General features: G+C 33.4%; 1 protein-coding gene across 1 annotated transcript in view; it reads left to right on the top strand.

Moving 5' to 3' along the window:
• The window catches only part of LOC136849321 (protein O-mannosyl-transferase tmtc2-like), a 172,459-nt gene that overhangs the window by 118,467 nt on the left and 29,041 nt on the right, over nucleotides 1-24,951 (top strand). The window contains exons 4-6 of the mRNA XM_067122683.1: nucleotides 4,520-4,634; nucleotides 7,763-7,910; nucleotides 15,405-15,728. Of these exons, the coding sequence (XP_066978784.1) occupies nucleotides 4,520-4,634; nucleotides 7,763-7,910; nucleotides 15,405-15,728 (587 nt within the window). The remainder of the gene's footprint in view (nucleotides 1-4,519; nucleotides 4,635-7,762; nucleotides 7,911-15,404; nucleotides 15,729-24,951) is intronic.

Below are 24,951 nucleotides of genomic sequence, written 5' to 3'. Positions count from 1 at the left end.
GAGAAACAAGTGGTTTGTATTGCCATAGATACTGACTTCAGCTTTTGACTCAATTTACCCAAACCAAAGTCCTCTGTGTTTTCTGAATAAATTGCTCCTATTAACAACAAAATTTTCCTATCTAATAGGTAGGTGCAATGTCATCAATAAGAAAGTTCACGTATCAAATGACTCTGGCTATTGTATTTAAGTGCAATGAAATTTAAAAAAAAAGGAAAATTAACAGAATATAAGAACAAACTCTTTATATTGTGTAACAATGATCCAAAAACATAATTAAGTAAACAAGACAGACATGTGTAATTTCTACTATCTTATTAGTTTTAAATCCTACTGTAATTTATCTGAAAGAAAAGGATTTCTTTTCAATCCTTCACATGCTGCAACTCTTAAAGAATTTAGGATCTCTCTCTCTCTCTCTCTCTCTCTCTCTCTCTCTCTCTCTCTCTCTCTCTCTCTCTCTCTCTCTCTTAAATCCTTCTATAATTTATTCCAAAGAATAAGGTTTCCCTTGCAAGACTTAAAATATGACTCTCTCTCTCTCTCTCTCCAGAGGAATATTCTTTATTTCGGCCTGACCAAAATAGCATTAGGCGTCTTATCCATATCCTTCGCCTGCACGCCTTACCTCCTCCTCCTCCTCCTCCTCCTCCTCCTCCTCCTCCTCCTCCTCCTCCTCCTCGCAATTCTCTTTCCCTTTCACAATGTGTTACACCTCCAGAATAACATATTAGAACAGGGAATGGCACTTTCCAGATACCGCCTGAAACAATTACTTTAACTTAATGGCTAAATGGTTAACCGAGTACCTGTCCGGTGTATTAAAGTGGCCTGTGAGATATAGTTATATATATATATATATATATATATATATATATATATATATATATATATATATATATATATATATGTGTGTGTATATACATATATATATATATATATATATATAATATACATACATAATATATATATATATATATATATGTGTGTATATAATGTGTGTGTGTGTGTGTATACATATATATATAATATACATACATAATATATATATAAATTTTATATATATATATATATATATATATATATATATATATATATATATATATATATATATATACATATATACACACACTTATCGAAAGTGAAGCAAGGAAGTACAAGATTTTCCTTTTAACTCTACTGCTAAGTAAACACCTTCCACTAAGCTGTGTCACTTTCTTCGTGTACACAAACCAACCTCATATTTTTATAAATAAATGAGAACAGTCATTCTGATCAGTATGACGGCCAGTACTGCACCAATAGAACTGGGAGTTCCCTCCGAAGCATCAAAAACATTTCAAAGTACTCGTAAGCAATACATCAGCTATGACATTTGTGTTTATCTTACATGTCAAACACTGGTACTGTCTGGACAAAGGAAGTCGATTAACTTGAATAATTCAATGTATAAGAAGGTAAATATTATGAAAGATCGTTAACAAAAATATGACTCAGGAAAACATGTAGAAATTTCTCTATAAGAAAGCTAAAAACTCTTACGGAAAAGACATAATAAAAAATATATTTAGATTGCCAATGTGCACAATGGGTGGTAATAATAATAATAATAATAATAATAATAATAATAATAATAATAATAATAATAATAATAATAATAATAATAATAGTAACCTATATTCTTTTTAATAATTTTATATTTCAAACATGTCACAATTCAAAAATACACACAGGTATGAACTGTTTAAATGTAAGGCATAAAACATCTATGTACAGAGATATAACCCTCAAGAAATTACTACTGAAAAAAATGGAAAACATTGCTTATAAGATTTTTATACAAATCATAAATCAACCTATAAAAAAATACTAATTACTGGAGATTAGAATTTTTCATTTCACATTTGAGAGGCTATCCGATAAATTCTTTGAAAATCAACTATTTCATAATATAACTCACACTCTCTCTCTCTCCCCTAGGAAACTCTCTCTGCCTCTCTCTCTCTCTCTCTCCAACTCTCCAACTTAAGACTCCCCAAAGAAACTCTCTCTCTCTCTCTCTCTCTCTCTCTCTCTCTCTCTCTCTCTCTCTCTCTCTCTCTCTCTCTCAGGAGGAAAAAGGAAATCGTTTATGTGAGTCAGACTTTAATTCTGGGTGGAAATATTTACACTTAAAGGGCCTAACACTTGCGCAAATAACCATCAACCATCTCCAAACATAAGATGTTTGTCAAGAGATAAGGTTTCTTTTTCAGCTGACACAACACTTTCTCTCTCTCTCTTCCAACTAAGGATTCCTAAATGGATCTCTCTCTCTCTCTCTCTCTCTCTCTCTCTCTCTCTCTCTCTCTCTCTCTCGCTAAGGACTCCTCAAGGAAACTCCCTCTCTCTCCCAACCCACCTCTCTCTCAAGGAAACCTCACTCTCTCTCTCATCTCTCTCTCTCCCCAAAGAAACTCACTCTCTCTCTCTCTCTCTCTCTCTCTCTCTCTCTCTCTCTCTCTCTCTCTCTATCTATCTCTCTCCCAAGGAAACCTCTCTCTCCCTCTCCAAGGAAACACCCCTCTCCCTCCCCCCCAACGGAAACGCTCTCTCTCTCTCTCCCAAGGAAACATCTCTCTCCCTCTCCAAGGAAACCCCTCCTCTCCCCAGGAAACGCTCTCTCTCTCTCTCTCTCTCTCTCTCTCTCTCTCTCTCTCCAACTCGGGAGTCCCCAAGGAAAAACGAGGCAATGGGTAATCCAATTAATTACTACCCATTACACTGTCCCCAATCAGGGAGGAGGGGACATTGCGTAAGATACTCTCTCTCTCTCTCTCTCTCTCTCTCTCTCTCTCTCTCTCTCTCTCTCTCTCTCTGTTAAATTTCCAATGCACCAAAAAAAGTTAAAGTGAGACAAGAGAGAAAAGATGCAGAGATATAGGAGACCTACATCACGACAAGAGAGAGAGAGAGAGAGAGAGAGAGAGAGAGAGAGAGAGAGAGAGAGAGAGAGAGAGAGAACCAGCCACATTATTCGCTTTATCTTTACCAACAGACTTATAACTCCCACTCCTTCCCTACCAATACCTTTCCCCTCCCCCTTTACCCAACCCATTACATCGCCAGTACTATCGGCAACCCCATCCACACCAAGACGGATCCCAAAGTCGCCTTTCCAAGGCTCATCCCCGCGCAGCCTACATAAGGCACCATCACTATCTCCAACATATCCCCTCCACCACTCCCTCCTCTTCCCCCCCCAACCATTTTCCCCTCTCCCACAGGAGCGGTAGGTTGTGGGATAGGTGTGGGGGGTAGTAGAGGGAAAGGGGGGCGCTGATCCCCAAGCTGCTGCTACACAGACGGACCATATTCCATTACTACTTCCCAATCCACGACTGCCATCTCTCTCTCTCTCTCTCTCTCTCTCTCTCTCTCTCTCTCTCTCTCTCTCTCTCTCTCTCTCCTCAGACCTCTCCACTACCCGAAACATTTCTCATCACTTGTTGCTCTAATGTTTTTCTTTATGCATCCGGGGGCTGGGACCATCCTCGCTTTCTCTCTTTTTTTTTAATTCTTTTCTATTTCTTTATTTTCTCGTTCGGTTCAGTCGTCTTTGATTTACAGATGCGTTGTGCCTAAAATCAATTGTTGCTTTGCGCAAGGAAGAATGTGGAATTGCGAAGTATTGTGCGTCTTTCTTATCCTTTTTCTATTAATGGATTGGTCCATCCATCGAGATTTATGCAAAGGATTGGGAATAAGTAAATAGAAGCACAAGACTATATATATATACATTCAGGCAAATAGCCATTCTACAACATGTATATTTAATAGCCCCAGTGAACTCGGAACACCTCGATTCTCTTGTACTTTGAATACTCTTATTTACTTCAAGACTCGATAAAAGTGAGGAATTGTCGAAGAAGGGATATGCCTTTTTTTATACGTAGTGATGAACGCATCCAAAATTGCTAGGAAGTCAATAAGTTAAGATGTCATTATGTGTATTAAAATAGATACAAAATCTGGTAAAAATAAATAGTAATGCATGTGTGTATATATATATATATATATATATATATATATATATATATATATATATATATATATATATATATATATATAAAATATATATATATATATATACGGCATTTTAATATAAACGAAAATAGGTACTGAATTTCTGTGGTATATTTAATATAATATATATATATAGGTATATATAATTTATATATATATATATATATATATATATATATATATATATATATATATAGTGTATGTATGTATGTATGTATATATACGAACTTTATCACTTACACAAATGTTCTGTGCATTAATACAATATATATATACATATACATATATATGAGTGTATGCACACACCAATTGCAAAAACAATAGCCCCCAGTACAACGGATGCAACTGAAACATTCCAAACATGCTAAATATTAATTAGAAAACAATAAAAAGCTAAACCTGATACATTAAAGCCTTACCTTTATTAACGTACTATTTTCCTTTCCATCGATAGCCCTCTCCAATCTGGGCGTGGTGTACAGCGAACAAGGGCGTCTGGAGGAGGCAGAGGCGGCCTACAGGACAGCACTGAGCTACGCCCCAAATCTGGCAGACACCCACTACAATCTGTAAGTATTGAGGAGGAAAATCTGACTCAGATACAGTACACTGGGAAATACTAAAATATACGCTAACAGACTTAAATATATTTTGAAAAGGATTCATTATTTTCGTCATTTTAAAGCAGAGTATATATTAGGTTATTTATTTAGAGTATAACGAACGTAGATAGATTTTTAAAATGATTCATAATGTGGGGGATATTAAGACAGTGTATATTACATTACCAATTTTTTTTTTTTTTGTCGAAACAGAATATTGCCGTTAGGAAAACCTTGGTAGAATGCCTTAGCTCGTAAATACTAGTTTCCGTATCAAAACTGGGAATAATTCAACTGTTATTTTGCTATGTTGGAGTTTTTCCGAGTAATTGAAAAGGTCATATCTTTACAAGGAAAACCTTCCCCACCCCTCACGTATTTTGGAAAACTTCTCTTGTATATGCCACTCGAAATAGGCGTTACGAATAACAATAATCCTTCATTCTCTCTTAATATATACATACATACACACACACACATATATACATTTAGATATATGCATGTATACATATACGCATATATATTATATATTTATATATGTATGTACAATACACATATACATACATATATATATATATACACGTGTATGTGTGTGTAAGCGTACGTATGTATGTTTGTGCACACGCCCCTGTGTATCCAGCCGCAGCAATTCAGTCCTTTATCCAGAGGCCAAGGGCAGGATAACACGACTAGGGACCTCCTTAGAGGACCTCAGCCACCCTCAACAAATCCTCTTTGGCGAAGTTGTGTTTAGCCTGAGTTAGTCTCGGGAACCTTGCCCCCTCCTCTCCTCTCCCCCCTTAAACTCCTGCAGGACGCATGAAGCTGGCAAGTCCTTGGAACAATAGGATACCAACAGGATATCCGCAAAGCCTGTTTACTTACCAAGTTTCCATCGGGACTTCACTTCATACCGTACCGATTTGTGTGTAGGCGACATTGTGAATGCAAAATGAGTCAAAATATTACAAGATTTTTTGAGAACGAATGCTTCAGAGCATTGAATGCATTACAAAAACACAGACACACACACATATATGCATACATATATAAATAAAGGCATAAGCCACGAGGGAAAAAATAAAAAAATAGGTAAACTTATTTTTATGTTTTTCATCAGTCTGCTAGTAAAGGACCATTGTGTCGAAAGGCCTAGCAACCACTCCGTTATTTATTTTTTCATTCGTGGCATTTATCTTTATTTATATATTCATCACGTTCCATATCTTCGTGAATCAGTTTTACATACATACATACATATATATATATATATATATATATATATATATATATATATATATATATATATATATATATATATATATATATATATATATATATATATTTGCTACAGTTAGTTTACAATTTGCAATCACAGAAACAAATTTTAGAATCACCAAAACGCATCCGAATAGAGCCTAACATCATACAACCGGTAGACTTACTGGATGTATTCTTAAAGAGACATTCATCATCTCAATAAATACAAATCACAGACGAACAACTTTACATTATCACAAACCCAGAGTCAAATCTTACTCAAAACCACATTCTGACCACAAGCCATGTGAACACGGCTTGCTCCCGAGTCTGAAGAAACATTAACTTTTTAGAAGAAACATGGCGTGCCTAAACTAAGCACTGGGTCAGGTACCGTCCTTTTCCCTATGCAAGTTGTGACAAAGGAAAATAAACCATCCCAAGATAATAAACACATCTCTCTCTCTCTCTCTCTCCCCCAAGAATAGGACCTTAGTGAAGGCTTATCACGGAAACAGGTTCGCACAGCCATTAATGTCTTGCCTTGAAGGGGTCTTCGTCTGTGAAGTCTGTTAAACGGGAACCTGACACAAACATATCGTTTAGTTTCATGAGGTTTTTATGCTTCCCGCTCTGTAGTATTACGGGCAATAAACTCTCTTACACTAATATTTGCATACATATTCCAGTGTATGAATGTCCGTGTATATGCAATTACAATTAGGTATTATGAAAAATATACTGGAATTGGAATATAAAATTCAGGCCATAAGCCAAGCACTGGGACCCAAGGAATGAAAGGGGTTGCAGCTAGGGGCCGAAGGGGCGCTGCAAAGAACCTTATGAAATGCCTACAGTGCACCGCGTGAGGTGCACTGACGGCACTACCCCCCTACGGGGTCTAGTCTTTAGGAATTCATAAATGACATCTAGATATAGCATATAGTATTAAGAAACATCTTATTGGATATTTATATTTTTTGTAACAATGCAATTTCAATTTTAGTCAAGTTTCTTTATAGCCAAAAGTAAATTTTGCCAATTTTATGTATTTTTTATCATTCCAACAATTTTTTGGCAAGAAAATACAGTGTACACATACAATGTACACAACATACACACGAGCAGGCCTTTGAATATTCCAAACAAATTTCTACATGAGAGTATACTGTGCACACACCCACACACATGTACACCTTCGTACACAGCTGTTATTTCTGTACATCGGTACACAGCCTACACATATATGTTTCCTTTGCAGCAATAATACAATTTCCTTTCACGCCATAATTTTCAATACAACCATACGGAAATTTTTCCATTCTTGCTTTTCTCAAGAACATTTTTCAAAAAGGTTTTCAAGAATATTTAAAAAAAAAAAAATTGTAAACTTTTTTTTTACAAATATTAAAGTTTAGTTCAATATTTCAAACAAGTTTTTAAAAAAATATAGAGCACACATAAACCCCGTACACACACAATGTACACACACACAACTATGTCTTTAAATATTCCAAACATAATACGTACATATACATATATATATATATATATATATATATATATATATATATATATATATATATATATATATATATATATATATATATATATATATATTTATATAATAATATATATATATATGTATGTATGTATGTATATACTACACACACACACCTACACAAACACACAACCATACACCTTCGCACACAACTGTTATCCCTGTACACGGGCACAAAGAAACTGAAACACAAACACGGACGAGACCGGAAACCGATCTCCCAAACAAAACCCTCAAAACTAATTTCAACTTTTCTCTCTTTCTCGTCCTCCAGCGGCCTCCTGTTGGCCACCAAGGGCCAACAGGAGGCGGCCATCTCCAGCTACCAGGCGGCCCTGCGGAGTCGACCCTGGCTGGCCCAGGCTTACCTGGCCATGGCCGCTGCGCTTCAGAACCTTAACAAGCCGCAACAGGCAATTAAGGTAAGGTCGGAATGGGACTAAGTGTTGTGTGTGTGTGTTATGTGAGTATGCGTGTGAGGGTGTGTATGTATATACTGTATATGTATAACTATATATATATATATATATATATATATTGTATATGTATATTTATACATTTATATTTATATGTATATTTATATATACATACTATATATATACAGTATACATTGTATATATTTATACATTTATATATATATATATATATATATATATATATATATATATATATATATATATTGTATATATTTAAACTATATATATATATATATATATATATATATATATATATATATATATATATATATACATACTGTATATGTATATACATATACATGTTATAGGTTTATAGACAACGATCACTGAAGAGTATGCATACTGCTTAATAAGATTATATACAATATATACAGTATATACATACACATAATACAAAACCGTCCGGAGAGAGGGAGAGAGAGAGAGAGAGAGAGAGAGACAGAGAGAGAGAAAATACTTCCTCTAGATTAAATTTGATAAACAATGCATATCAATTCAGCCCTTACGTACGAAAACACCGAGAACGAAAACCAGTTCCAGAAAGACCACGAATAAACCCGAAGACTCCAAACTCGCAAAATAAGACATAAATCATCGCGGGAAACGAAAAATAACAAAAGAGGACGCGCGGAAACTGATGGCCGCGCATCTGCCACCCGAATAATCTAAGTAGGAGTCCAAATCTCATTTAAACTTGCGAGCGAAAACATTCCCCCAAACATTTAGTAACATTTAACATCATTGGAGAGGCAATAACGACTTAAGTGTCGCCATTATTAGTTTTATTCGAGTTAAATCGCCCTCCCTGCTGACGTCACGAGGGGAAGAAGAAGAAGAAGAAAAAAAAAGTTTCAGTTCCCTGAAACTTGTATATTCCTTTAATGGTATCGTTTTCCTTCCTGCCCTTTTGCGATGACAGAGTTGGAGTCTGATATTACTCATAATTTCATTATTATTATTATTATTATTATTATTATTATTATTATTATTATTATTATTATTATTATTCAACAAGCTCGCCTCAGGGCCATTAACTTGGAATTCAAGCTTCCAACGAATATGGTGTTCGTTTCAAAGAAGTAATAGGTCATAGAAAATACGGAATTATTATTATTATTATTATTATTATTATTATTATTATTATTATTATTATTCAGAAGATGAACCTTATTCACATGGAACTAGCCCACAGGAAACACTGACTTTAAATTCGAGCTTCCAACGAATATGGTGTTCATTTGAAAGAGGTAATCGAAGATAACAGGAAATACAGAATTATTATTATTATTATTATATTATTATTATTATTATTATTATTCAGAAGATGAACTCCATTCATACAGAACAACCCACAAGGTACACTGACTTGAAATTCAAGCTTCCAGCGAATATGGTGTTCATTTGAAAGAAGTAACAGAATGTAATAGGAAATACAGACAGAAGAGATCAGGTATTAGAAAAGAAAAAAAATAAATTGACAAATTACAGTAAAAAAAACTACGGCACGCGTAATACGTAATTCAAGTTCCCAAAATTATTATTACATTCGCCATACTCCAAGTAGTCGGCAAATGTTGTGCGATCAAGTGTCAGCCAAAACAAATAAAACTAATCTTTCATCATGATACACGTCCTTTGGTCGTTCAACATAAAAATAAACATTACAGAATGCAGTATAATCCTCGTTTTAACGTAGAACGCTTTCCCCTTGTAATATGTATTTCACAGGATTACTGTTCAGAAATATTTCAATCCTTTTGCTAGGGTCCTCACAAACTGTAAACACTATGATAAAAAAACATAGAAACAAGAGAAGTGTTATTATAAGTCCATAGTTACAAATTCTAGTCTACATTTATCAATATAGTTACAAAGGACATCGGCATGATGGATGTTGTAATAGGACGAAAATAAAAAAAAAAAATTGATGCAAACAATTCTGGAAACTCTTATTTTCCTTTCGGCTTAAAATGACGCTTGCTCAAGAGTCAAAAGTCCTTCTTAAAGATGAGACCAAAAGGACGGCTAACCCAATCACCTTTTGGACCTCAAACCAAAAGAAAAACGAGAAAAAAGAAGAACATAATTGAAGCTTAACTCAGAAAGAAGCCACAGGTCCAACTCTCAAAAGGATGATTTATTTTCCATCATCATTTTGAGAAAAGGTGACCTGAAATGAGGTTCCTCGTCACCGAGACTGAGTTCCTTTGAGTGAATGTTTTTGAGACGGGCCAAAGATGAAGCACCCAAATTATGATAGCAATACCTCGTACACTGGGAATACACCTGACACGAAGATCAGAAAGTCGAATTTCGAAAAGAACACATGCCATTCAAACAACACATTCAAGAAGCTTTTTCAGAAATTTAGTCAATAACATCTCTTCAAGACATGTCTGAAGTAACCTGATGGGTCAAGATATTGATCAATTTAAGTGGTTAGTTTATAATTTCCTAAGAAGAATGAAGATAAGCTAAAAAACATTGTCTTTAAGATACAGAACTTGACTGAAGTTAGTGGATCCCCGTTCAGATAAGCTTACATGGTCTGATCTGATAAAAAATGAAAAAAGTTTCACGAACGCCTCTTACCAACAGAAGAAGGCAGGAAGGTGAGAGCAGAATATATAAAGTCCAAGCAAAAAAAGGGAACAGCGTAGATTAGTGATAAACAGGAAGAAAACAAGTGATAAGAACTCTTGAATAACACCACTAAAAATGGAAAAGGGACAAAATGAAGCAGTGTGACTATAAATATAACTTAACAAAGTAGATGGCCAAAGTCCCCATAAGTAGTCCTACGTCAGACTGCCAAATCCTCAGGGATATGAAAAACGAGCCCAAAAGTTTATACTCGAAGTTCCGGAGAAAAGATGACCAAGTATCAGTGATATAGGAAGGGATATCGCCAATATATCCTGCCTAAAGGACGCCATATACAAGACTTTCCGGTATTTATGAGAAGCCGAGTAAAGTTTCGAATATTTCAGCCCAAGTTTAACTTAACAAAGGACCATGTCCATATGCTGGGATACTAAGATAGTGAGAATATCTTTCAAAATATTTTTTTTTTAAACATGATGGCTACTACTAAGATATTTTAGCTTTCGCCATAACCTAAACCATTTTCTTTGCCATTTACCCAAGATATTACCTTTCATCATACATCCTAAATAATTTCCCTTGCAATTAACCCAAGATATTACCTTTCACCATATATCCTAAATAATTTCCCTTGCAATTAACCCAAGATATTACCTTTCACCATATCCTAAATAATTTCCCTTGCAATTAACCCAAGATATTACCTTTCACTATATCCTAAATAATTTCCCTTGCAATTAACCCAAGATATTACCTATCACTTTATCCTAAATATTTCTTAGCCATTGCTTAACTTCACAAAGGATAACAGAACGTGTCCATATACAGAGATATTACAAATAGTAAGATTCTCTTGACAGAGCATTGTATTATTTCAATTTTCTTCAAAGCATATAGCCTTTACCAGGATATTCCTTCAATAGCATTTTATCATTCAAGTTTATTTCAAAGCATATGGCTTTTACTGAGGTATTACCTTTGGTAATATCCCAAATAATATTTTTGCCACTTATGCAGACAACCTTTCCCACCAAAGGGAAAAATTTTAATGGCATTTACTGATGCAAATAATTGGCACTGAAATTAAATACGACAAATATTTGGATGAATTTTCACAACTTAATTTTTACTCGGCACGACAAAACATTCGTAAATACCTCTTTATTATGCCCTGTAGCATACAACCAGATAAATGTAATTCAGTCTATATTCACTGAAGCCTCGCCTTCAGTCTTACGTATACATTAGAAAACGTTCAAGGCGCAATCTCCCCAAATCTCTCATCATCAAGGCGACTCAGAAGAAACTGTCACGCTGATAAATCTACGAAGGACAAATCGCTCTTTTGACTCCGAGCCTTCCTCTGGGGGAGTCTCTGCGTCTCGCCTTGCTTGCTTTGTCTTCGGCTATCGATGCGAATCTGAATTGCATTTCCGCCTGGGTCAGGCTTGAGCCATGTTGAAATTCAATGCCTCCGAGACGGATTCGTGAACCTAATGCTCGCTCGCTCTCTCTCTCTCTCTCTCTCTCTCTCTCTCTCTCTCTCTCTCTCTCTCTCTGTTGGTATCTCTCTTTGTCTTCCTCTTTCTGAAGTTTGCAAGTTATGTTTTTGAGATAGGAGGAAGCCGGAATTCTTTTTTTATGGTGGAAAATACAGAGCATGGACCGATACAGACAGAGCCTATATATATTATATATATATATATATATATATATATATATATATATATATATATATATATATATATATATATATATATACATACATACACACACACACACATATATGTATATATATATATATATATATATATATATATATATATATAAATATATATATATATATATATATATATATATATATATATATATATATATATATATATATATATATATATATATATATATATATATATGAAAAAGAATGGGGAATGTGGAGTGACTGATGCATTCACTGAAGAAAAGGGAGAAAAGCGATATTCTTGTGAATGAATTTAACAGAGTTTGTGATACAACATTAAATGTGACCAAGAGTAAAGTATTACCAGAAAACACTGGTTTGCAAACATGTCATTTCATTTGCTGTCATGTAAGTTTACGGTCAAGTACTTAGCTCAACAATTATCAATCCTCTCGTCGCCTTGATATAAAGAAAAAATGAATATTTCTCTGATTTTCATCTCCAAATCATTGACAATTTTATAAGTTTTCCAAACGACACCATAATCTTAACTTTTCGATAAAATCATCCATCGTGACGATAATGGCGTCTCGAAAACTTCTGTTAATTCCGATTGGTTACTACAAAGTGCCTTTGGCCGAAAGATGGTGGAAAAAATTATGAACCATTTGAGAGTCATCCAAAGTTTTCCCACCACTTCCAATGGTTACTCCAATTGGTTAGAGGCCGTGCCTTCTTTTTTACGACTGGCAAAATAAACGATTATTACTTGGCTGAGCTCTGCCGTTAGAGATAGGACTCAGGAGATGAGGAGCTTAAGCCGTTGCGAGGTTGTCTACTTATATGCGATGGACTGGAAATTCTTCTCTTTAGAACAGGGCCGTCCAACCCCATGCCCGTCGGCCAAAAGTGGCCCGCTAGAGAAAAATAAGGAAAAGTATATTTCTCTTCTTTTATATCAAAAATTAGATTTACTGCTTATCCTGAATAAAAGAAATATTCCTTGCAAATTCAATAACTACAGAGAAAAGTTTTATTATGCCTGTTTTATATATATATATATATATATATATATATATATATATATATATATATATATATATTTATATACATACATACATATACATACACACAAGTGGCCCGCGTGACTTTGTTTTATCAAGAGTGGCCTTCAGACTAAACAACTTGGACGACCCTGTCATAGAATAAGCTTCGCTTGCCAACGTAAAAATATCTTGAATTTAACCGATGTTTTGCAGACTTTGAAAAGGTCATTTATTTACCTTATTCATCTCGATTACTCAGAGTAATATTCTCAAAAAACGATTGCGTACCTTATATATTAAGCCCACCTACCCGCCCCCATCAAAAGAATGGCGGTCTACTGTATAAAAATAAAAATGCAAAAAAACCATAATTCATTAACCAATTATACTCTTAATCCTGCGAATTTTTTAGCCTTTACTGTTATGTCAAAATATTTCATACCAGAAGAGATATCTGTAGTATTTCATTGCGCCATTCACGTACATATATCAGCTCAAAGTCAAGTATTATTTGAAGTATATTAGGATTCATGTATCTATGTCTCCAATACATTAAGAAAATATGAGATTTATTTTCTATACGACAAAGTTTTACCCACAATAATACACATGACTATACATATCTCTCTCTCTCTCTCTCTCTCTCTCTCTCTCTCTCTCTCTCTCTCTCTCTCTCTCTCTTATATAATATATAATATGTGTGTGTGTTTATATGTATGTATATGTACTTATGTATGCATGTATATATAAATTTCTGACACATCAGGATATCGAACCCAGGTCTTTCAAATGGTATGCAAGCAGTTAGCCTGCCCAGGTATTGCCTTAGGTACAGTGGTACCCAGGTTCCAGCTTCTTTTATGACTTGTGTGGCCTGGTTGGCAGCGCTCTGGTCTTTCATTTGAAAGACCTGGGTTCGATCCTGATGTGAGTCAGAAATTTATTTCTGTTCCACACGTGATTGTGTGTTGATTATTTCTATATATATATAAATATGTATGTATATATATAGATATAAATATATGTATGTATATGTGTATATATATATGTATGTATATATATATATATACATACATACATATATATATATATATATATATATATATATATATATAATGTATCTATAACTAGAGGTCATTCTCCATCCCGTGAAAAACTTTTTTTTATGCGAACGTATGAGACTGTATTTGCAGCATGAAATCTGTAGATCATTCCTCTTGTAATTTTGACAGAATGATTATCTGAAAGTCAATAAAAATGAACTAACAGTTCCATTTTATGATGTAATTATTTCAGTATTTTAATTTTCTTATGCCCTGCTAACATTCACATGACCTCAAAATATTTCATATGCATCCCATTACTTTTTCCATTATCCAGCAAGAGTTAAAAGGCATAATAATTAAAAATACGTAATGGAATCTCCCTTCACTCCACTGCAAAAAATTGAATAAAATACCAAAGTAATATATTTTTTCAAAACATTTCCTATTAGAAAAAGATGTAACCTTAGAAAAATACCAAAAAACAACTACAAGATCTAACAATCATCTATAACTATATAATGACAACATACAAATCTTCAAAAATGTTATCATGAACAGACATCTAATAAAAAACCAATCTTAGTCTCAGAAATTAAAAATAAACAAATGAGATTATAACAGTCATCTATAACTATATAATGACAACAGACAAATCTTCAAAATGTCATCATGAAACAGTCATCTATAACTATATAATGACAACATCGAAATCTTCAAAAACGTTATCATGAAACAGTCATCTAAAACTCTATAATGACAACATCCAAATCTTCAAAAATGTCATCATGAAACAGTCATCTATAACTATATAAAGACAACATCCAAATCTTCAAAAATGTCATCATGAAACAGTCTTCTATAACTAAATAATGACAACATCCAAATCTTCAAAAATGTTATCATGAAACAGACATCTAATAAAAAAACCATCTCAAGTCTTAAAAATTAAAATTAAAAATTAAAAATTAAAAAATGAGATTATATTCCTTGTTCAACCCCTTCTCCATCTCACTCTCATCACTCACGCCCTTCCTTCTCACCCTCCCTTCCTCCCCGCCCTCAGGTCCTCGAGAGCTGCCGTGGCATCACGTCAGCGCCTGCCAGGGACAGCTGGAGCCACGCCTCTGCGGTCACCAGCTGCAGGCAGCGGCTGGCGCGCGCCCACATTCTGGCGGGACAGCCCCACGTCGCCCTGGAGGAGTTATCTCAGGCCTTACTTCACGCCCCTCAGGGCTTCCCCGCCCACACCCTCTACACCCTGGCGGCCGAGGCGCATCTGGAGGCCGGGGAACACGGGGAGGCGGAGGAGGCGCTCTCGAGGGCGCTGGCTCACCACCCCCACCACGTTCCCGCCCACCTCGCCTTCTCCAGGATGCTGCAGGCCAATGTGAGTACCACATAAAATTAAGTGTATATATATATATATATATATATATATATATATATATATATATATATATATATATATATATATAATAAGTTAAATTATACAGTTATGTATATGTGGATAATAGCATAAGTAAAAATCCACAGTTATATATATATATATATATATATATATATATATATATATATATATATATATATATATATATATATATATATATATATATAATACACACATATATAATATATATGTATATATATACATATTTATATATATATGAAAAGTCTTCATTCATATTTCTGATAATACAAAAAAGGTCGTTTTTGGTGTTGAGGGGGTGGGGGTGGGGATATAGTGGAGGAAAGACTACTATGGTCGTTTTTCTTTTAGTTAATTTTGGGACCAATTTCTACTTGTAGGTTTTCGACGATATTGAACAAATAACCAATAAACATTCGCAAAAAAAATTAAATAAACATACCACCGCATCCAGGTATTATCTAATAATATTTTCCTCAAATAACACGAACACAGCTACAACACTCACATTGGATAGTTAATATAATAATTTCGTTCAAATAAGACCGACGCAACTAGTAGGGATATTACTTTAAACATGGTGAACAGATAACTCCAATTACAAATTTAAAACTGAACCTCTCTGAAATGCAGATTAGCGCTTCCATCATTCTATTCAATCCTCGCACGACAAATATCATTCATTTTCACAGCAAGAACTCATTCCTCAAATACTTTAATATATGAGACAAAAACAAGCAAGAACTCATTCCTCAAATACTTTGATATGTGAGACAAAAACAAGCAAGAACTCATTCCTCAAATACTTTGATATATGAGACAAAAACAAGCAAGAACTCATTCCCAAATACTTTGATATATGAGACAAAACAAGCAAGAACTCATTCCTCAAATACTTTGATATATGAGACAAAAACAAGCAAGAACTCATTCCCCAAATACTTTGATATATGAGACAAAAACAAGCAAGAACTCATTCCCCAAATACTTTGATATATGAGACAAAAACAAGCAAGAACCCATTCCCCTAATACTTTGATGTGAGACAAGAACAAGCAAGAACTCAATCTCCAAACACTTTGATATAATGAGACAAAAACAAGCAAGAACTCATTCCCCAAATACTTTGATATATGAGACAAGAACAAGCAAGAACTCAATCTCCAAACACTTTGATATAATGAGAAAAAAACAAGTAAGAACTCATTCCCCAAATACTTTGATATATGAGACAAGAACAAGCAAGAACTCAATCTCCAAACACTTTGATATAATGAGACAAAAACAAGCAAGAACTCATTCCCCAAATACTTCGATATACGAGACAAAAACAAGCAAGAACTCATTCCCCAAATACTTCGATATATGAGACAAAAACAAGCAAGAACTCATTCCCCAAATACTTTGATACATGAGACAAAAACAATGTTATAAACATCAGTATTCGTATATCCAGATATACTGTGTTTTTTTCACAAATAAAAAATTATTACCATCTTTCCTTTCTGATTTTCTCGTTCTCCTAATGTCTTTAATTCACTTTCGCTAACTCAACGGGAATCATTCGTCAACTCGTATTTTTGCTAGATGGGGAGCTGAGTTTTGGCAAATATAAGTGCGTCGTCTCAATCTGGCCCTGTGCCCAAAACTTCCCATGACATTCATGTCATGCTTCCATGATACCAGACATTTCACTTCTCTTAATCATTTTTATGGTGATGTGTTATATTTCAAATGATCAAGGGTAATATTATTATGCTCACAGTGAGTTTTGCTGATTTTCTAAATAACTACATAAATTTATTATTATTATTATTATTATTATTATTATTATTATTATTATTATTATTATTGAGAAGATGAACCCTACTCATATGGAACAAGCCCACCACAGGGGCCACTGACTTGAAATCCAAGCTTCCAAAGAATATGGCGTTCACTGGAAAGAAGTAACACAGGAGGTAAATGGTAATACAGAAAGAAGAGATCACTTTAGAAAGAAAAATTAACGAATTAATAAATAAATTGATAAAAATGTAAATATCAAAATGTAAGAATTGTAGTAGGTAACAGTAGTTCATCGACCAGTTTCTCTAGCCAAACGTCAATGCACCAATGACAAACACACACGTATTCACAAAAACGCACTCAATCACATTCCCCATCCATGAATTTTTTTTTGTTTATTTAAAAATATTCAATGTACAAGATATATTACTCTACAGTTACAATATTACATTGGTTGGCATGAGACTGAACACTTCAAATTAAGTGTAGTTTCAAGTATTTCAAATAAGTGAGAATTTCGAGCACCAATTCGCGAGATTATACTGCAGGCTTTTGTCCAACACCTGGCTTCTAATCAAGGGTCTGTTACCTTCAAACTTAAGGCAATGATTATTGGGAACCTTTACCATTTTTTACTTTCCATGAAATCTAACTAAGAGCTGTGGAAACGCCGCACTCTTCACAAACGCCTAATTTTGAAAATGCAATAATGAGGGTCCTTCAAGGCGGTAATTTGTGCCTTACATTTTCCTTTTAATTAAACGATTCCCTGGTGCCAAGGTCACCTAACTAGTAGTAGTTCCAAATTGAAGATATTTCATTCTTTATGATAAAAGAAGCAACTAACTTATAAAAAGTTAAGTGCCGTTGCTGAACATTCCCAAACGTGTATCGAAGCCTACCTTCAGTTTACTGAATAGATTTGTTTAATATCTAGTGCATAGTTCATTGCCCCCTTAGGGGCGTAGTATCGTCAGTGTACCCCACGCGGTGCACTGTAGGCGTTACTTGAGGTTCTTTGCAGCGTTCCTTCGGCCCCTAGTTGCAACCCCTTTCATTCCTTTTACTGTAATTCCGTTCATAGTCTCTTTCTTCCATTTCACTTTCCACCTTCTCCTGACAATTGTTTCCTAGTACTGCTGTGAGGTTTTCCTCCTGTTATAACTCCAAAACCTTTTCACTCTCTACTTCGCTGAATGACTTCTTATATTCCAGTACTTGGCCTTTGGCCTAAATGTTATACTGCATTCCATTCCATACTCCATTGTAACGGTTACGTATATTTGTTGAGATTTTTATGCAACTTTCCTTTTCGACTCTTCGGTTTCCTAAGGTTTGTTTTCCAAAAAAGTAAACGAAACTTGGCTGATAGCAACAGTGAGAGTAAAATAAAATAAATTCACTACCAATCACGCAAAAATTAAACAAACTAGCTTTTAAATTCCCTGTTTTTAGTTAGGTTTATTGTCAGGCCACTCTGTTCTTTAAACGCTAATATTACATAATCTACAAAATCTCTGTGTATACTGGGCATCTCTGGGTGTCTTTGTGTATACAGCATTTCACCTCATGAATCCCAAATCAGGGAAAAGAAAACAATGTTTGTTTGAGATAGATAATAAAAATTTCCAAAAACGTTATGAGGCGCAGGCCATGTCCACACTGTACAAAAACTTGTCATAAATACATGTCGGCAACTTATCGTACACATATATCACAAACCTGTTGAATACAAGTCAACGACCGTCAGTGGAGAGCGAGCCTTTTGGTAAATACTACTAATCGTATTTTACTTGTCTGCGATGTGTATGCGATGAGAGTCCGACATGTTTATGTCGTGTTTTACTGTAACGTGGATGCAGCCTCAGAATTATTATTATTATTATTATTATTATTATTATTATTATTATTATTATTATTATTATTATTTTTTTTTTATTATTATTATTATTATTATTATTATTTATTATTATTATTTTTTTTTTTTTGGGAGTCTGTCACAGTCATGCTATTCGACTGGGTTATTATTATTCGATTGGGTTCCATTATTATCATTATTATTATTATTATTATTATTATTATTATTATTATTATTATTATTATTATTATTATTCACGAGGATGAATCCTATTCATATGGAACAAGCCCACCAAAGAGGCCACTGACTTGAAATTCAAGATTCCAAAGAATATTCTGATGTTCATTTGAAAGAAGTAACAGAAGGAAACAAGAAGTACAGTAAGAAGAGGTCAGTTATTAAAAAGGAAAAACTATAAATGAACAAATTAATAAAAAAAATGTATAAAAATGTAAATTATTTAAATACACGGAGAATTGTTTTAGAGTAGTAATGCATCAGAATAATAATAATAATACAATAATAATAATAATAATAATAATAATAATAATAATAATAATAATAATAATAATAATAATAATAATAACACCAACAACAACAATAATAATAATAATAATAATAATAATAATAATAATAACACCAACAACAACAATAATAATAATAATAATAATAATAATAATAATAATAATAATAATAATAATAATAATGCATTTACAAAACATGAAAGAACCTCACAATGGAATCTCCTATTACTCACCTTAATCCTTACAGATGACAGCCCACACCTTCCGTCCATTCCCAGTTTCTTCTGTTTATCCCGAATTAAAATATTCATCGTGCGAATGAAACATGAATATGGATCCGAGTGCATCGGAGCGTTGTCCATAAATAAATGGGGAAAAAAAAAAAAATAAATGGAAATGTTCCGGCGAGCACTTTTACGCCGCATGAAAAATGCATCACCGCCTAACCTGGCCGCTTAAAATATGAATTCATACATGATTAAAACAGCAGATCGCGTTTCATTATGATGGCGTCCCGTTTTGTGCGGGTGAAATATACAGCAGGCAATGAATTCGGGCTCGAATTCCCGCAGAGGTCAAAGGATAACTGACGGGGATAAAAAATGACAGAGGTGAATGTGAATGTGCAACAACTTCCATAAGGACGAGAGGTGCTCTGTTTGAAATGGTCCCATTGAAGTTTTATGGACTGTTTTATTCTCCTGTCTAACCCTTTATACATCTGTCTGTCTGTCTGTTATGGTTAAGGTATCTTAGTACCCTTTAACTTTTTATATATATATATATATATATATATATACATATATATATATATACATATATATATATATAATGTGTAATCATGACACATATAAATGTTGTTTAATAGTCAATTCCCGCTACTTCGGGAAATGTTGTTTAATTATCAATTCCCGAAGGGAATTTGGTGGCTCAATGGTTTGACAGTCGAATGGAGTCGTTGGAAGGTAACTGTGTCGAGGGATCGAGACCCGGCGGTACCGATCCATTTATCACTTACAAAATTCCCCTTCGGTGATAATTCCCCATCGGGGATACTCCCGCAAAATTCCCCTTCAGTGATAATTCCCCATCGAGGATATTCCCGAAGTAGCGTGAATTGGATATTAAACGACATTTGTAGTTTCATAATTGTATATAAATCACGGTGTGATAAAAATGTCATATATTATGTGTGTGTGTGTGTGTATACATACATACATGCATATATATATATATATATATATATATATATATATATATATGCAAGCTTACATTTTCCACACCTTCCACAAGGACAGAAGGTGCTCTGTTTAAAATAGTTCATTGAAGTTTTATGGGCCCATTTCATTCTTCTTGGGCACCTACCACTAACGGTTCTGTCCGTCCATATGGATACATTTTCTGTCTAACCCTTTATACATCTATCTGTTTGTCTGCTGTGGTTGAGGTATCTTGGTACACTTTAACTTTTAACATATATATATATATATATATATATATATATATATATATATATATATATATATATATATATATATATATATACATATCTAAATTATATATATATATATATATTTATATATATATATATATATATATATATATATATATATATATATATATATATATATATATATACACACACACAGAAACCTGCAACCGCGTGTTTTCCACGTCATGCAATATGACTGTGCAATTCTCGAAAAGATATTAGTAAAAGATACTATTATTTCGGAATTGAACATCCCTTAATAGCAATGAAATATTAAGTTTCCTCCTTACAAGGACTTTTTTAATTAAATTAAAAAATATTAATAAAAAATCAAATTTTTTTTATTAAAAAATATTAATAAAAAAATCTAAATTTTCCCACATCAAAAAATATTTATTTAGACAGTCTAGTCCTTACAAGATTTTTTATATAAAAAATCTAAATAAATAAAAATATCTCTTTAGTTTTCTGTAAAAGGAAACTATTGTGCCGGCTTTGTCTGTCCGTCCACACTTTTTTCAGTCCGCGCTTTTCCTGTCCGCCGTCAGATCTTCAAAAACTACTGAGGCTAGAGGGCTGCAAATTGGTATGTTGATCATCCACCCTCCAATCATCAGACATACCAAACTTCAGCCCTCTAGCCTCAGTAGTTTTTTAATTTTATTTAAGGTTAAAGTTAGCCACATCGCGCTTCTGGCAACGACAAAGGATAGTCGACCACCTGGCCGTGGTTAAAGTTTCATGGGCCGCGGCTCATACAGCATTATACCGAGACCACCGAAAGACAGATCTATTTTCGATGGCCTTGGTTATACGCTGTAGCGGCTGTGCAGAACGCGCATTTTTTTCCTTTTTTTTTTTAAGCCTACGGACAAGTTACCTCAGACGTATTGACGTGAAAACAAAAAGAACAAAAGCTTTCCCCCCGACATGTCAAGGCCGCTTGCGTCACTGCCTCTAACGCAATGATCGACCAATGTGACGTTGCAATGCAAAATCAATCACGTATTTCACACATACACACACGTTTGCGTACATGAGAGAGAGAGAGAGAGAGAGAGAGAGAGAGAGAGAGAGAGAGAGAGTCGAAATGCTTTCATTCTGAGTCTCCTAATCGTAAAGTATGTCCTTGAGTGCGTGTTTGTGTTTGTGTGTGTCGCAATGCAAAATCCATTACGTATTTCACACACACACACACGTTTGCGTATATGAGAGAGAGAGAGAGAGAGTTGAAATGCTTTCACTGTATTCCAATCGTAAAGTATGTCGGTGTGTGTGTGTGTGTGTGAGTCATCTGACACTTAAGACACTGAAAAGAGGGCGTTGGAGCGGTTGGACTGGAAGGTAAAAAAGATCCGGAAAATAAAGGAGATGAAGTAAAAGGAATAACAGGTGGAACTGGGAGAAAACCAATTTAATTCTGCTCTAATAATAGTTCGCTCTACAAAACACAATTTCCTTTACTGAAAAACGCCACGACAAGCGAAACTAAATAAATATGATTTAATAATAATAGTCTGCTCTAGAAAACACCACTTCCTTCCTTCCTTGAAAGGTGTCATGACAACTGAAAAGAAACAAGATATAATTTAACAATAACAGTAATGATCACGTTATGAATTTTCCGACGTAAAAAGACACGCGCGGCATTCCGCTCTTACGCGAGTACTGTTTTTATATTTTTCAATTTTCTAACACTGGAAAATACTGGAGTATTTAGGTAAATATATTACCACGTATAACGACACAAGAGGGGCAATTCGCTGGAAGCTACAGCAAATATTTACTCTTGAACCCAGTTCTATTTTTTTTTCCTCGTCCAACGGCAAAATGGAAAGCTGAGGAGAAAAATACACAGAGGTTTACACACAAATACTTTTGCTCTCCTGGACTCCAGCCTTTTGATATACAGAATGTTCGTGAGTATGCGTGTGTATGTTTGTATGTGCGTTTGTATGTTTTCACTCAGCAATATATACAGCGTACGTATGTACCTCTCTCTCTCCCCCTCTCTTTCTCCCAAACTTTTGCATCCCATGGTAACCATATATATATATATTATATATATATATATATATATATATATATATATATATATATATATATATATATATATATATATATATATATATATATATATATATATAATATATATATATATATATATATATACATACTTGCCCTTGTATCTGTATATCTTTAGTTCCTGCGACCATGATTTGGTAATAAGACGAAATTACTTAGCACCTCCATTGTTTTACTTTCCTTCGTGGCTGAATCTTTATTCATATATACATATATCTATACAGTATATATATATATATATATATATATATATATATATATATATATATATATATATATATATATATATATATATATATATATATATATATATATATATATATATATATATATAATATATGTATAAAATATTGAAAACGCTTTACTTCTTCCCGGCCAAGAGCAGCGAACGTCTCTCGAACAAAACTGAGGAGTAGAACATTTTACGGAAATATTTATGGCCGATAATTTGAACCATTCAGCCATATGCCTCTTGAAAATCGTATTTTCCGATCAAACATCTGAGTGAAAAATGCGATCGCTTCCAGGAGTGAGAGAGGGAGTGGGAGGGAGTGAGAGAGCGAAGGGAACAGAAGGGTCGTTGAATGCCCGAATCCCGAAAAATGCTGTAAATATTGGATTGTAAATTCTTTAAATGCTATCTGCCTCCCCTTCGCGTCTCCCTTACCGGAAATGTTCCAGATATTTCGGCCCTTCCTTCTCTTTCCTCTTCGGCAGGTAGGCAGGCACTCTTGTGTTTTGTATTTTGTATATGTGTAATATATATATATATATATATATATATATATATATATATATATATATATATATATATATATATATATATATATATATATATATATATATATATATATAATATATAATATATATATACATTTATATTTTTTTTAATACATGTAAATATATATACACAAATAAATTAGTATACAGCTGTGTGTACTTTATCAAAACTTCTGTACAATTGCAAGACGTACAATCAAGACAAGTTAGCTGTACATTTGACAAAAAAAATTAATACACAAATGCCCACTTTACCATTCAATAAAATAAATATATATATAAATAAATATAATATATATATATATATATATATATATATATATATATATATATATATATATATATATATATTATATATATATAATTATATATACATATATATATATATATATATATAAATATAAATACATATACATTTATTTATATATATATACAGTATATATATATATATATATATATATATATATATATATATATATATATATATATATATATATATATACATAAGCGTGTTGTATTTTTCAATTTCTGATCTGATATATATTTTATATATATATATATATATTTATATATATATATATATACATATAAGCGTGTTGTATATTCTGATCTGAGCAAAACCCAAGTTATTTTTCTGACAGTGATCTTTTCTTTCAT

This window comes from Macrobrachium rosenbergii, chromosome 20, assembly GCF_040412425.1.
Source record: "Macrobrachium rosenbergii isolate ZJJX-2024 chromosome 20, ASM4041242v1, whole genome shotgun sequence".
Taxonomy (NCBI): Eukaryota; Metazoa; Arthropoda; class Malacostraca; order Decapoda; family Palaemonidae; genus Macrobrachium; species Macrobrachium rosenbergii.
Note: the sequence above shows the minus strand (reverse complement) of the source record. Positions and strands in the feature narration are given on the sequence as shown.